The sequence below is a fragment of the Pavona decussata genome, unplaced genomic scaffold (assembly GCF_977016875.1).
Source record: "Pavona decussata unplaced genomic scaffold, jaPavDecu1.1 SCAFFOLD_76, whole genome shotgun sequence".
Classification (NCBI taxonomy): Eukaryota; Metazoa; Cnidaria; class Anthozoa; order Scleractinia; family Agariciidae; genus Pavona; species Pavona decussata.
The window spans coordinates 65292-80000 of NW_028145494.1; the positions used below are offsets into that span (position 1 = coordinate 65292).

General features: G+C 37.6%; 2 protein-coding genes and 7 non-coding genes across 10 annotated transcripts in view; 4 read left to right on the forward strand and 5 right to left on the reverse strand.

Annotated features, from left to right (window-relative positions):
• The first annotated feature begins 921 nt into the window (after positions 1-921).
• Trnak-uuu (transfer RNA lysine (anticodon UUU)) lies at positions 922-994 on the forward strand. Its single transcript has one exon. It is a non-coding gene; the product is annotated as a tRNA-Lys (tRNA).
• Positions 995-1399: 405 nt separating this feature from the next.
• On the reverse strand, positions 1400-1471 carry Trnad-guc (transfer RNA aspartic acid (anticodon GUC)). The gene has a single exon. It is a non-coding gene; the product is annotated as a tRNA-Asp (tRNA).
• A 925-nt stretch (positions 1472-2396) lies between these two features.
• Positions 2397-2468, reverse strand: Trnad-guc (transfer RNA aspartic acid (anticodon GUC)). The gene has a single exon. It is a non-coding gene; the product is annotated as a tRNA-Asp (tRNA).
• Positions 2469-2793: 325 nt separating this feature from the next.
• Trnad-guc (transfer RNA aspartic acid (anticodon GUC)) lies at positions 2794-2865 on the reverse strand. The gene has a single exon. It is a non-coding gene; the product is annotated as a tRNA-Asp (tRNA).
• A 398-nt stretch (positions 2866-3263) lies between these two features.
• Trnad-guc (transfer RNA aspartic acid (anticodon GUC)) lies at positions 3264-3335 on the reverse strand. Its single transcript has one exon. It is a non-coding gene; the product is annotated as a tRNA-Asp (tRNA).
• Positions 3336-3746: 411 nt separating this feature from the next.
• Positions 3747-3818, forward strand: Trnad-guc (transfer RNA aspartic acid (anticodon GUC)). Its single transcript has one exon. It is a non-coding gene; the product is annotated as a tRNA-Asp (tRNA).
• A 323-nt stretch (positions 3819-4141) lies between these two features.
• On the reverse strand, positions 4142-4214 carry Trnak-uuu (transfer RNA lysine (anticodon UUU)). Its single transcript has one exon. It is a non-coding gene; the product is annotated as a tRNA-Lys (tRNA).
• Positions 4215-6746: 2532 nt separating this feature from the next.
• LOC146476447 (vitrin-like) lies at positions 6747-10397 on the forward strand. 2 transcript variants are annotated; one of them, XM_085114286.1, is made up of 5 exons: positions 6747-6961; positions 7464-7643; positions 8254-8453; positions 9168-9248; positions 9692-10397. In XM_085114286.1, exons 1-5 carry the CDS (start codon positions 6780-6782, stop codon positions 9709-9711), a joined length of 663 nt encoding a protein of 220 aa, XP_084970412.1. In that variant the 5' UTR covers positions 6747-6779; the 3' UTR covers positions 9712-10397. The 2 variants fall into 2 exon arrangements, with proteins under 2 accessions (XP_084970412.1, XP_084970413.1); XM_085114287.1 differs by having other exon boundaries at positions 9168-9236.
• A 1880-nt stretch (positions 10398-12277) lies between these two features.
• The window catches only part of LOC146476448 (uncharacterized), a gene marked incomplete at its 3' end in the record, with an annotated part of 3375 nt that continues 943 nt past the window's right edge, over positions 12278-14709 (forward strand). The window contains exons 1-3 of the mRNA XM_085114309.1: positions 12278-12283; positions 13871-14012; positions 14411-14488. Coding sequence (XP_084970435.1) covers positions 12278-12283; positions 13871-14012; positions 14411-14488 — 226 coding nt within the window. The remainder of the gene's footprint in view (positions 12284-13870; positions 14013-14410; positions 14489-14709) is intronic.

Below are 14709 nucleotides of genomic sequence, written 5' to 3' on the forward strand. Positions count from 1 at the left end.
CTGGATATCTGTCTTTTAGATAAAGGAAATATGTTTTGAATCCTGAGTGCTTCGAGTCTTGGAAAGTCTATTTAATTATAAAACAGTTTACCTGTCGGCCTGTTAAACGCTGCTTAGCAAAACTTCGCGGTTCAAAATGGCCGCCAACATCCATGCATGTGAACAACCTCGTTCCCAGGGTTTCTCCTGTGTAGTGCATTTCCAAATATGGCAACAACTTATTCGCTGAATATATGTCAGGAATACATGCCAGAAATGGTGGGCATTTGGGCATAGTGACAATTTTTTTTGTTAATAATAGGAGCCAATAACCTTTTCAGAAGGGAATAATTATATTTATTCCCCTACCAAGTGTGCATGTTGGTCGTTGGCTCGCTAGGAGCTCATCCGCCCTTTGATAGGTCTTGTTTTTAATCCTGCTGGGTGACATGCCACCCTCTGGTAGGGGAGCCGGTTTCCCTTCAATCGAAGGGATTGAAAAAACTAATCGGTCATTTATTTAAATTGTTGAGTAAGCAATCTAATTATCTCTTGGATCGAACGAACATATTTCCAAAACAAGTGCAATGATAAGCAGATTACATAAGTGCCCGTGCCTGGGCCCTGTGCCCGTGGTACCCAAGGAGCAATCGTGTTCTCGCTGGTCAATTTAGTGGCCGCCATTTTGTTTACTCTATCGCAGGAGGACATGAGGAAAAAGCACGGGGAGTGACAATCGACAAAATCCTGTACATGTTCAGACCGGTGAGGAGAAGTGCCCATGCTTGGGCACGGTGTTGTACTCAGACTTGTGCCTGTGCCCGAGAACCGGACCTGGACACCAAGCCTGAAAGGCCCTAATTATTTCAATCCCGGAATAATTAGGTCGCATGTATCGGACTTTAAGTTAATTAAGCGTTCTTCTTTGTTGTAATACGGTGAGCCCGGTTAGCTCAGTCGGTAGAGCATCAGACTTTTAATCTGAGGGTCATGGGTTCGAGTCCCATATCGGGCGTGCTTTTATTTTGAGCTGAAAAACTAACTTACATATTTTAAGATTGCAGTTTCAAGGAAAACTTCGTTCATACATTTTTCCTTGGTTAGAAATGTGTGCAGCTTGGCTTTGGCAAAGTATCAGCTGAAAAGAGAAAAAACTAATTAAGGACGAGTTATTTTTTGCCTTGTCCTCTAAGAAGGTGCAATGTAAGATTCTTTCATCTGATACTTTTTGAAGAACCAAAATTAAAATCATCACTGGCAAAAAAAATTCTCACAAAAAAGATTACAGAAGTAAATGGGGTAAAGTAACTGTTGGAAATCTGAGAAAATAGAAGTGAATCAGACAAAAGAGAAAAAAAGATAAGACGTCAAATCAACGTTAAAGAGGTAAATAAGTATAAAGACAAAGTTTAAAAAAATCCTCCCCGGCGGGGAATCGAACCCCGGTCTCCCGCGTGACAGGCGGGGATACTCACCACTATACTACCGAGGAAATGACACGGAAGTGTTTCGTGGTGCTGCAGTCTTTAACAAGTCATAAGCGCTTCAGACTTGTAATAAGTCGATCGTAAAGTGACATATTTCGAAGTAAACCTTGTGTTTATATAACAACGGTAGCTCTTCACTCTTCATGTCTCTAAACTTTTTACCCAGCTTCGAAATTTGGAAAGAGTGATACTTCAACAGAGCTTTTAATCTATTCTTTTTTGTCAGTTTCGCAAAAAAAAAAACCCTCCAATCTTCTACTTCAATTACTTCGTAAGCAGAAAACTCTCGTTTTCACACGAAAGAAGACATTTCTAACACAAAAGAAAACCGTTGCTACGGACGCCAAATTATATTTTAGCTTCTTAAAAATCAATTAGGTTCCTTGTATTGATCCAGCTTCATTTTTTGTTTTTCGTAGAAATATGCGGTGAGCCCGGTTAGCTCAGTCGGTAGTGCATCAGACTTAATCTGAGGGTCATGGGTTTAAGTCCCTTATCGTGCGGGCTTTTATTTCGGTCAATAATTTAGTCCTGACAATTGCTTATTTTTTTTAGTCTAACAAAGAAAAAGAATGTTTCTTGTATTAATATATTTCAGTATACAATTATTTGTAATAAGCTTAACTGATTATTATTTTAATTTAATTTCAACCAGACTTTCAGGGAGCATGGCCTTGGCAAAATAAGGAGATGGCAAGAGAAAGACAACCCTCGCCGTCTTAGAAGCTCGACGCAATCTAAAAACACTAAAGTTACTGAATGATTCATCTGATAGATTTTAAAGGGGGGAAATTGTAAACAAGATGATTGGCACAATAGGAAATCTAAGAAAATAGAAGTAAATGATACAAAAGAGAGAGAGAAAAAAAAGATAAGACGTCAAAACAACGTTAAAAAGCAAATAAGTAAAAAAAAAAAGTTTAAAAAAACCTCCCCGGCGGGGAATCGAACCCCGGTCTCCCGCGTGACAGGCGGGGATACTCACCACTATACTACCGAGGAATTGTCACGAACTTTGATTGGTCTGTAGTGCTGTAGTCTTTAGCAAGTCGATAGCGCTTCTGGCTTCTATTATGCTCATCGCATAGTGATATGTTTTGAAGTAATTAAATCTTGTGTATTATACAGTGACAACAGTAGCTCTTCACTCGAGTTCTGAATAATTCGTCTGATACCAGTTTCGAAGGAGAAAATTGTACCACAGATAATTGGCACAACAGGAAATCTCAGAAAATAGAAGTAAATGAGACAAAAGAGCAAAATAGATAGGACGTCAAAACAACGTTAAAGAGGTAAATAAGTATAAAGACAAAGTTAAAAAGAAAACCTCCCCGGCGGGGAATCGAACCCCGGTCTCCCGCGTGACAGGCGGGGATACTCACCACTTTACTACCGAGGAAGAGACACGAACTTTGATTGGTCTGTATGTGGTGCTGTAGTCTTTAGCAAGTCGACAGCGTTTTTCTTTTTGTTTGTTTGTTTGTTTTGTTTTTTTGGTTTATTTGTTTGTTTGTTTTTGTTTTTGGTTCGTTTTTTTCTGGCGTGTAATATGCTGATCGTATACTGGTATGTTTTCAAGTAGTTAAATCTTGTGCCAAAATGACAACAGCAGAGTTCCTGAATGATTCATCTGATATCAGTTTTGAAGGAGAAAATTGGAACACAGATGATTGGCACAACAGGAAATTTAAGAAAATAGAAGTAAATAAGACAAAAGAGAGAAAAAGAGAAATAAAGATACTGAAGACCTTAAAACAACGTTTAAGAGGTAAACAAAGACAAAGTTAAAAAACAAACCTCCCCGGCGGGGAATCGAACCCCTGTCTCCCGCGTGACAGGCGGAGATACTCACCACTATACTACCGAGGAACTGATGCGGCAGTAGAATGGTCTGCGGTGCTGTCAGTATTCGTTAGTTAGAGTTACTCCCGCCTTCATTGGGCTTCAAACTTATTTTAGGCAACTACATAGTAATGTGCCGGGAGTAAATGTCGTGTCTATATGACAACACTCTTCACTCCTTCTCTCTCTAAGCCTTTTACCCAGCTACATCGTTCTTAATTACAAATTTTCGTGGCAATTGAAACTTGTTGGAGGGTCATAGTCCAAGACATCGAAGTTACCGAACGTAAAAAGGCAGAGTGAAGCAAACTAACTTTCTTTCAAGTGCACTGGTACCAAAAAACACGTGAACTTCGAACATATACTGGTTACTGATTTTGTTGTGGTTGTTGTTGTTGTTGTTGTTGTTGTTTTTTTTTTACACACAGTTCCGTGAAGTCCTCGGTAGTATAGTGGTGAGTATCCCCGCCTGTCACGCGGGAGACCGGGGTTCGATTCCCCGCCGGGGAGTTTTTTTGCTTTTGTTTTTAACTTTCTCCTTTTTACTTATTTACCTCTTTAACGCTGTTTTAGCGTCTATCGATGTATTTTTTTCCGAAATAAAAATTTCAATTTAAAGCTCTATAAATCCTTCGAAATAACCAATGTAAAATATATCATCTAAGTTCCCATACTAGCTCCAAGTAAAAAGTTTAAGAATACGAGCTGATAGAGAAATATGTCACAGTCATGATTATCATGCCATAACCAGTAGATCGAATATAAACGTAAAGCAAAATAACAAAAAATCATTGAGAAGATAAATAACGAAATTATTTTTCAAAATAAAAGCACGCCCGATATGGGACTTGAACCCATGACCCTCAGATTAAAAGTCTGATGCTCTACCGACTGAGCTAACCGGGCTCACACATTGGGTAAGGAAGAAGAGAGAATATTCGAATGACTCACAAAAGACGTTAAAAACAAAGGAGAGAGTTTGCATTAAATCTCGGATTAATTTACATCGACATAAGTATTGTGGTCTTCAGATATAAGATATAAAAAAAAAAGATGGCCACAGGTACCAGCTGCCGATCACGTGTGGGATTTCGAGATCTCGATAACCCCGATTAATTGGTATTTCTTTGTGCAGACTTCCTTGCAAATCTGTGCCTTTCCGGTATAGATAGGCAGTCAAAATATCAAAGACGGTCTATTTTCTGCCGGACTTACTTAATCGCATTCAAAAAATATCTGAGGATCGCTCTTTGTCTATGAAATCAGCTGGGAACCAAACTGATGTTAGTGAACCTGTCCCATGACAGGTAAAATCACTTCAACAAAAATTATAAGTTATCCTAAACCACAATCGACAAAACTAAGTTTTAGTGAAATTTGTACCACTCAAACAATTTATATCAACTTATCTTGACTAATCAAGTCGCTAAATAAGACAATTCATTGGTCAATTCGTCTCTCAGTGCTCTCACTAGTGCGTGGTGGCTCTTAAAAAATTGTCACGATTGATCATGATAAAGGCAAAACGCATGCGCCATTTGAATCGAACAAAGCATATACAAAAGGGTGAAGAGAGTACCTCTTTACAAATAACACTTTTCACCAAATTAACGGCGTTGTTATCTTTAAAAGAAAAAATGTTTGGTTAATTGTTGTTGAGCACGGAGATTATTATATAAAAGCAGAGGGAGGTCCTCATGACAACGACAATCATCTCACCATAAAATTGTTTTGAATTTGTTTGACAACATGTCGTTGTTAGTTTAACCTTGGCACAGTCCTGTCTTGGCATTAAGAAGTCAATGCAATGCCAATGTGGACCGCTTCGAGATTACTTGGACCTGCAAACTGTATTATGTTGAGGACGTAGCTGTCAAATAAATTGGCGCATTATTAGCTCATCATAAACCTAACCATGACACTACTAAGAAAGACGCAAGGTCGTTAAAAAAGAAAAAAAAGGTTATCATATTTTCAACAGGTGCATTGGATCAAATTGGCTTAGAAAAATCAACATTGCTTATTTTGACTGGTTATATTTCCGGAATAAAACGAAGCTCGTACCGTATATACATGTTGCAGTTTCAAGCGCAACGGACTGTAATTTCTTTTCTCGGGGCCTTTAAAATCTTAAAATGATGACAATCAGTAGTATTTTTGTTACTTTGCTATTGGCTACGTTGACCGACGCCGGAAACTTTAAAAGCAGGAAAACAAATGAGAACTATAAAGATGTTCTTTGTAATGCTACTTTGAACTTGCGTGGTTCAAGTAGCAGTGATTATTCGGATCAAGGAGATGTCTCTTCAAATACAAGAAACAACTTTATGAGTTTGACATCTATCAAGCACAATTATTTTTTACCGGAAACTCATCGTGATAAACCTGTAAGGCCTTCTGGGTGCCCTCCATGCCGTAAGTTTTACTTAAACTGCTTATAGTACGATTTAACTAGTCTTCGACGCTACGGACAACAATATTTTACAAGAGCGAATCAGCAGTCCTAGAATGTTTCCTGGCATTGCTCTTTCACGTATAATTTACGTAGGTTTGTGCAACCCTAAAGAGGTATGATTTGAAATAGGGTGCGCCTTTGCTAATGGTCTGAAATACACTATTTTTGTAAAATATCTGCCTAGCCATGTGGATTGGCTAGTAACTGAACGGCGTATAGTGTTCTATAAAAACAGTTTTCATTGCACCTCGGCAATTTCATGTACGTGTATATGCTCGGCTACATCTGCGAGGAATAATTACGGGTAAATCACGTTAAGATAAGTCTTCTCTGGTTTTTCAGTTTTTCCTAAAGTGATAATTTGCTTGCTTTTTCAACAGTTTAATTGCAGTTGAGTGATGATCCATCCATAAAAACTATTGATTAATCGTTGGAATAAATAATTGTTTGTCCATTTGTTTCACAAATTTATGTTTTATTATGTTCTGGTTTTAGCTCTACTTGGAAAGCCTGGTCCATGTAAGTTTATTGGTTTAATACATGTATATTGCATGGCTTAAAGGACCTCTATTCAGCAGCTTTCAACAAAAATGCACTATGTAAATTAAGTTAGTCTTCACTGTCTGAGTGACTGACTGACTGACTGACTGACTGACTGACTGACTGAGTGACTGACTGACCGACCGACCGACCGACCGACCGACCGACCGACCGACCGACCGACCGACCGACCGGCCGACCGACCGACTGACTGACTGACTGACTGACTGACTGACTGACTGACTGACTGACTGACTGACTGACAGAAAGGCTTCGTAACAGAGCAGGTAGAAGTTTCTATGTGTGTTTTGTTTTAATCAAACATTTTAGTAAAGACTCAGTTTAAAATGCTTATAACAAAGGACTGGCTTTAGCTTTTATCCACTCAGTCTATTAACTTACCATTTCCATTAATTACTATGTCTATCGTGGCAGTTCAGGTTTTGATTTTTTATGTTTCAGTTTGTTTTGCTCCTATGGATTTGGGATTTGTAGAGGAGTCCTCAGCCAGCGTGGAAAAACATGCAAAAGGAAACTTTAAAAGGCTTCTTGACTTTGTTGAATGGACAATACGAAAATTTTCAGTTTCGTCAACAAAAACACGAGTTAGTTTGATAACCTGTGGCTTTAAAACTGATCTGGTATTTAATTTTGAAAAGTAAATACTATTATTAAGAATTTGTCTCAGCTGAGACCAAATGTTGATTTTGCCTCAGATGGCCTTCTCCATTATTGACGAAGGCATGGTTGCGTCGCCTTATCTTTTTGCCTTTATTACACCATGACATTATACCCTCATTTTAACAGTTGTGTTGGCCCACAAGGAGGGACTTGTTCGGAAACTTATTTGCTGGTAGTATTTAATTAAATGAGATCAATGGTTCCAGGGAAATGTTGCAATTACTGATATGTCACAAAACAAGGTTTAGCTTGTATCTATTTGGTTTGACTGCGTATATAAAGACAGACCACACTCATTCACTGGGTAATCTGTCTTGTTTCCGTTTTACTCTGATGGTTCCATGAGACGTACAACCGGACAAACTAAACTTTGATTTTCAAGAGTACATTTCAAACAGAAAGAGTCCCTGAATTGGATGGAAAATAAATTCATCTCATAAAAAGACTTGCCAGGACTCATGCTTTTTTACTCATTTCAGTCCACAGTCAAGGTCTTCTGTTATCCGCTCTCTCCGGAAAGCCTCAACACAGAGCTTAACCAGTTCCAATACCGGTTTTGCTCTAAGTATGGCTGGGTACCACTTATTTCGCCAACAACCTTCCATCGCAGGCTCTCGTAAAGATGTACCTAAGGTTTTAGTGGTCATCACGGATGGTAGGTATGTACGACATTCAGTAAGAACGTTATGTTATCACATTAATCGCTTTCAGCCTGGGGTCTTTTTATTTTGTCTATTGGTTAGCAAGAGGAAGAAGGGAGATCTGACGTACTCTCTTTCGTACTCGTCCACTGACCCGATGATCAATATTTATCAGTTTAATCACGGATAATTCATCAGCTATTACTTCATAAATCATTACAAGGATAACTTCATTTCGTAATAAACTGAGTTGTAATTCACAGAAGTACGCTAACACCAACATGTGCTCATCAAGTTAAAAACTCTTTTCATGGATTTGCGGCAGATCGCTACAAAACTACACGTTTCTGCTAAAATCTGAAGGGGGAGTAAATAAACAGCTTATGAACTGTTTGATCTGACATATATTTGTCTGGAAAACCATAAATATGCTAAGTTTAAGGAACTGGGAATTTTTTAGTTTGCATGAATTTCTATAAGATCGCGTTTCAGTTCTTCTGTATATGAATTCTTATATCGGCTGGGATGGTAAGATTACTAGCTTACCTCTTCTAACTTTTTCCAAGCTCTCATTCGTGTTGGAAATGTGCTTTACTGCCAGAATAACTATTGCAGCATGATGTTTCAGATCAACTGACAGTGTCAATGGGCCTGCATTCAAAATCAAACAGAGTGGCGTGCGGATTTACAGCGTAGGAGTTGGAAATTACTTTGACATAAAACAACTTGAAACAATGGCTTCTAGACCGGTCAGTGAAAATGTGTTCATCGGTCCTTTTAACAAGCTACAGTATATCAGAGATGCCCTCGTCAGGAGTGTCTGCTATGGTAGGTTTATAATTGTTGTAATTATACGACAAAGCAGTTGCAAAATTACAGTCCTCTGACCCTTCCTGAAACAATGGTCAGATCCTACATCGTAGGTTTGGAGAAAAGAAAATTTAGCGAAATTAAAATTGATATTCAGCATATATACTACCTGTACTACCGTAAAAACTGACTTAACTCCGCTATTATACAAATTTCCATTGAATAACCTCGCAATCTTTGCCTAATCTCGTCTCCTCGATATAGATGTGTTGTTATCAACGTAAATGTTGTTTAGTCGGTTGAATGAAGTTTCAACAACACGTTACGCATGCTTGCTAGTGCAAGCCGCTGGCAATAAAAGCAATTTTTCCCCACGCTTCTTCCTTCTTATTCATTGCGGAGTTTGAACTTTCTCTTAGCCGGTCCAACCACCCTTATGGATTTTCTTTAACGTAAAATGCCATATAGGACGTTTCAAAATAGAAAATTCCCTCGGGAGATTCGCACCTAAACGAAACGGTAATTACCCCACGAGGAAGACCACAGGAAATCTTACCCTTCGTTGGATAGTACACGTCGGGCGAATCATCCGACTTTGTAAAACATGCACAACTTCAGAAACCACACAAACCCCAAGCGAAACAATTGTAGGTCACATGGTCACCACACCCATTTTTCGTATAAGTTTTCCCCAACTTCGTTCGTTTGTTTTGTTTTGTTTTTTTATCTTAGGAATTGGTGGTTTCTTGAAAAAGCCTGGAAATAAACAATGCCTCTGCAAACAAGGAAGTAAAAAGCCAGGTAAGCCTATCCGTAAGTTTTACTGATAAATGAACTCCTCACTGTTTCAAGGAAACCTACTCTCCTGAAATAAGTTAACGTTGAATTGTTAAAAAAATCTTATTTCAAATTTCCTTGGAAACTGAAATTGAATTTCATGACTTAATACGGTTGCTCAGTTGTTTCAGACAAAACAACTTCTGCTTACTGAATATAGCGGCAACCGTATGACGTCATGAAATCCAAAATGGCGGCGCGCGGGAAATTTTGAAGCGAAAATGGGCGATAATCATACCGAACTTTTAGCACACTTGAATTTTCAAACTAAAATTAAGAATTTAGACATTATATATTTCAAACAATTTAACGTCAATTTGCTGTTAGAGTGGAGGTTCCCTTTAAAGTTTAAGTCAACAAAAATTTTATATAAATGGTATAGCTTTGTTAACATAGTCTTTAATCTGATCTCTTTTTAGGTTTTAACTCCGACGTTTAAAACTCCACCACCGAAGGAAAGAAAGAATGAAAGTGTTGTTTCTGCAGATATGAATTCAAGGATACCTTTAGAGCTATTTCAATTTCAATGGATGTCCTTATCGGTTGAACCAGTCATGATCAAGTGTAAAACCAACAGCAGACTCTGCGTACTACACAAGCCGTCTTACTGTTACATTAGACAAGTTGGCTTTGAGTTTAATCACCACGAAAAATGTCTGCCCATTTTTGATTACTCATGACCGCGGAATCGGAAATGTGAATGCGAGCTCCCTTAAAAAGCATACAATCTCAGAAGAAAGGGCTTTAATTGGTCAAGTTTTTTTGAGTGTAAGCGTAAAGCTGAGGACTTGAAGACTTTATTAAAAACCATGACAAATTAAAGACAAATAGTTTCAACAGGTGCAACGGCAATAACATATATAAAGAGAGAAATGTGACAAAACAGCTGCACAATTGCAGTTGACAATTAACTATCCGATTATTTAGTCACATTTTATAATGTTATTACACTTGATCGAAAATTAATGTATATCAATAAACTAAAATAAAGATAAAACTCGATTTTCTAATTTCGAGGTGTCTCAACCGTAACTTTCACTTAGGCCCTTTCAAAAAGGGCGTTACATGTTGATGAGCAGCTGCCGGGTATTGAAAGTAGATGGATGATAGCGCGCGTTTTTGTTCACCAATGAAATGGTCAGCTTTGAACAACTTAATTTTAAGTGACCATCATGAGTTTGCCTCCCCCACACCCATCGTGTGTTCGTGAACGATTTTATTGCACAATGCGAAAAAAGTTTTTCTCTATCTTATAATTCGTGAAAGTCCCTTCTCTAAACATGACCTATTGGGAGCACATCAATCTAACAGGCCATTTCCGAGTTGCTTTGACCTCGTTGTCAGAGCGAGGCTAAGTGTAAAGTTTTTATTATGAAAATTACTTTTCATTCAAATGCAAAGAAAACTTATTTTCATATAAAAAGATTGCACTTAGCTTCGCTTTCATAATGAGGTTCCCAGCAACTCGGAAATTGATTTTTTCGGCTGATAGATGGCGGTCAAACTTGGAAAGTAAAAACTTATTTTGATTTTTTTTTCTCGTAAATTCGCCTTACATTTCGTTGATTTCTGACTGCTCTCATTTAGTTGTTTATTACAAATTGTTGCCTTGGCTTTTGGTATTTTTATTTGGAGGAAAATTTAACACTGAACAACAAAAACAATAGCCGGAGTGCTTCGCGGCAACAGTGAGCCGATAGCTCCTCAAAAGAAACACCCTCTTGTCAAAATTTACTTTTTTAACGCCTTCAATTAGTAATTCGTATATGTATGTCCTTAACACCGCCTGCCTAGATTAGCTCGCTATTTGCAGGCGGTGTTGATTGTAAGTAACTTTTTGGAAAACTTAATAAACTTGAACTTGAACTTGAACTTGTTAAATAGAAATCTTGGCCTTGAAATGTAATCGTTAATTAAATAGTTATTGGTTGTAGCTATCGGTAATAAGTAAGTCTTTTGTATTATTGACAGTTTGGCACAGAACACGGTTGTATCACATTAAAGTTGCCGATAAAGTAATCTGAAGAGACCGTATCATTTTCCCTTCTTTTCTTTTCGTTTTCTTTCTTTTACTTGGCTCGGCTACCATTTTAAGAAACCCGAAGGCTTACTTTAATTCCAATGGCGTTTCTGTCATTTTTATGTAACGTTTGCGATAACTTATCATTTCATTGATCGGGCTTCTAGGTAGAGTTCGCGCCATATTTATGGTAATCCCAATCACAATCGTTAAGTCTTCGAATGCCAATGGGAAGACTTGAATCAGTTTTAATAAACAGCCTTTTTACCCCAAATAATACTGGGAGTCGGAGTTAGTGTGATCGGGAATCTTCGCGCTTCTCTGTGGAGGGCCAAGTGCTGTTACGAAGACTTGCCGGAAAAGCCCGAGTAATAGCGTCGGAGAGAAATGCTCGGGAATGTGCCTAGTAATCGTTATGATTGGATTATAACGATTGTAAAGCGTTTAATAAAAAACGACACTTGTCCCCCCGACTGATTCGTTTCAAATACCTGTCGTGTTTGCACGTGCAGAGCCATCATAACATACAGGAACAAATTTAAATGCTAACGAGTTGATAGCGTAATTATCTGAAATTTATTAGATGTTGGATCTAACGTATTCAAAACAAGATTTCGGGAAACTAAAACCATTATAGCCTGGCTGTGTTGCAGAAAATGGCCAAGTCTGACTTTTAATTTTGTTAAGATATTGCTTCGTTGTTTGTCGATATCTAACATAAACTGTGCCGGTTGTTTATCGCAATTGACCTTTCCCAAGTTAGCTGATAACAAGTACCAGATTACTAACTTATTTAGGTATTGTCCGATACATTGAAAAACCACCTCTCCGTAAGTTAGAACAAAAACTTTCCTTTTGTTTGCTAGAAGAACTGATTTTCGTTGGAAAATGAATTAGCGACAAGGACACACTTCACCGAAAATCAAATATTGCCGGCGGTGAGGTAAGAGAGCAATTTTTGTCATTGTTCGCAATCCTGAGGAAAATGGCGGTAAGCTGAGAGTAAAGTACTTAAACACACGATACATATTTAAATCGTCTAATATTACTTTTTCCGTAAACCTTTTGTCTGGCAAATATCTCTGATCTATTTTAGAGACGAAAAGTGTACACAACGGCCGCAATAGCGTGCAAAAATCGAGTTCATCAAGTTTAATCTTTTGAATTTCAATTATTTACAGTTGAAAATTACCTTATTTGGATTTAGGTTTTATCCTCGATTAAGGAAATACAACTTTAGGCGGAAAATTATTACTATAAGGCTATTGTTCATTGAAAATGTTATCCCTCCATTTACAAGACGTCAATGAATTGATTGGTCATGAAAGTGATAAATTCATGATCAAATACAAACACAAATTTTGTCGCCTTGGAGAGTAACTTATTTCTGAGATATTACATCAAAAACCGCGTCTTTTATAAAGCACACAGTATACGAATTCTGTTGTGTGGTCGTTATAAAATCTTTTGCAGAAAACGTATATCCATGTTACTAAACCCTAAACTGGGACTCTTGCTATGCGGAAAGAGTTATCTCAGTTATCTCTATCGTTTATCAAATCTCTCTCTACGGTAGAGAGAGATTTTATAAACAACGCGAGAACACTCCAATAAATAATCAAAGAACTTATCATAAGGTAAAATGATAATTCATCACGCTTATAGATCAAGATAAACAATTAGCAAACGCAGCTCGTTTAATTAACTGAAATTTGTCAAGGCCCCTGTGTATTCATCATGGAACAAATTTAAATTATAACCATCTTAACGGATTGTAATTAAAGTTATGATCTAAATTATCATCATAACGGGACAAAGCCAGCGAATTTGTATTTTCACTTTAAAGCCATAAAACATATTGCACCAGTGTAAACCGTACTTAACCCCAATGATCCCCTTTCGTTAAATTTACCATATGGCTAGCGCGCTGGTGCACTGAAATTACAAATCCGTCAGAGTTGTTCGTTAGGGATGGTTTGGAGAGGAATGTGTCTTTGGAAAAAAAAAATTGGTTTGTTTTGTCTGCAAAAATTTACTTCATATCTTTCTTTTTGTGTTTGTGTTAATTTTTTTCTGAAGGTGATTTTGCGTTAGTGAAAAAGTGTTGGTCATATACTGTAGAAGAATTTCGACCTTAATGAACACCACCATTTTACTTTAGTTCCTTTAAACATCCTTTTAAACCCACCGGCCCTTTATAGACCCTCAAATGTCCCTTCATGTGACGCTGAACTCTACTGAAAACCCGCTCTCAATTGCTTGGGCCGCTTTCGAACACTCGACTTGCTTGGCTTTGTGAAATAGCTCGACTCTTCAGTCCTACGAGCCGATTTTGGTCTAAAACATAACGGTGGGCATCTCCCCTTGACAAAAATTAGTGACAGAGCACAGCTTGAAATAGTTTGGGGAGTATATATTATAACATCAAGTTGTTATCGCAGTATACATACTGTAAAATTTTAAGCCGGTAACGTAATTGGTATATGATTTTTATATACCTCTTAACGATATGTAGTTAAATACAGTACCGTACAACTTAATGAAATCTGTAGTTGAACCTTTTTGTTCTTTTATCCAGGCGAGAATGCTCGACTCGTCCCCATTAAGAGGACTCTTGGTTTTATTGATCACAAGCCAAGTGTCTGCTAGGTCAAATACGACTGCTTCTTCAACTCATGATGTAAAGAAAAATGGAACTCAGGAGAGGCGTCAAAATATAGGCAAGTATATTTACATTAGGCTTTGATTGGTTTTGGTATAAAAAGATGCAACTGAACTGTCCGAAGACCACTTCAATTTCATTTAGCATACATGATATCTGCAATATGGAGCTGAATAGGCCATTTCCGAGTTGCTTCGAACCTTATTATGAAAGCAAGGCTAAGTGCAAAGTTTTTATTATGAAAATTAGATTTCATTCATATGTAAACAAACCTAATTTTCATATGAAAAGCTTTGCACTTATCTTCGCTTTCATAACGAGGTTCACAGCAACTCTGAAGTGGCCAGTTGCAAGTGAAAAATAATGATAACTCCAGCGATACTGCTTTGGGTTCTTCGTTTCTAAATCATAATCTAATGAGAATATGCCTTACGTTTGCGTTTCTAATTTTTGCAGCTTATAATTACCCCAATGTTGTCAATCAATATGGTGCTGATGGGCAGCCATGTTGTCCGGCCAACACTTATTGCCCAGGTACGTTGCTTTGCTTCACAAAATACTCTTAGAGACTCAACGTTTTTAAATTATTACTAAGAGTAATAATTGTATCATACCATTGTTATTCTAATTTTCCGCTATATATTGTTCATCAATGTAACTCCATCCGTAAACTGACGATGGCACAGGAGTTGCCGAAACATGTCTTTCAAATTTAAAAGTCTTGTTCTCTTCATTAAGATTACCAAGAGTGAATT

What these genes read in the sequence shown, in the direction of transcription:
- LOC146476447 (XM_085114286.1), top strand. Translation starts at nt 6,780, where the DNA reads ATGGATTTGGGATTTGTAGAGGAGTCCTCAGCCAGCGTGGAAAAACAT. An exon ending in CTGGTATTTAATTTTGAAAA is followed by an intron (nt 6,962 to 7,463) that starts GTAAATACTATT and finishes TACTCATTTCAG; the next exon opens with TCCACAGTCAAGGTCTTCTG. An exon ending in GTGGTCATCACGGATGGTAG is followed by an intron (nt 7,644 to 8,253) that starts GTATGTACGACA and finishes ATGATGTTTCAG; the next exon opens with ATCAACTGACAGTGTCAATG.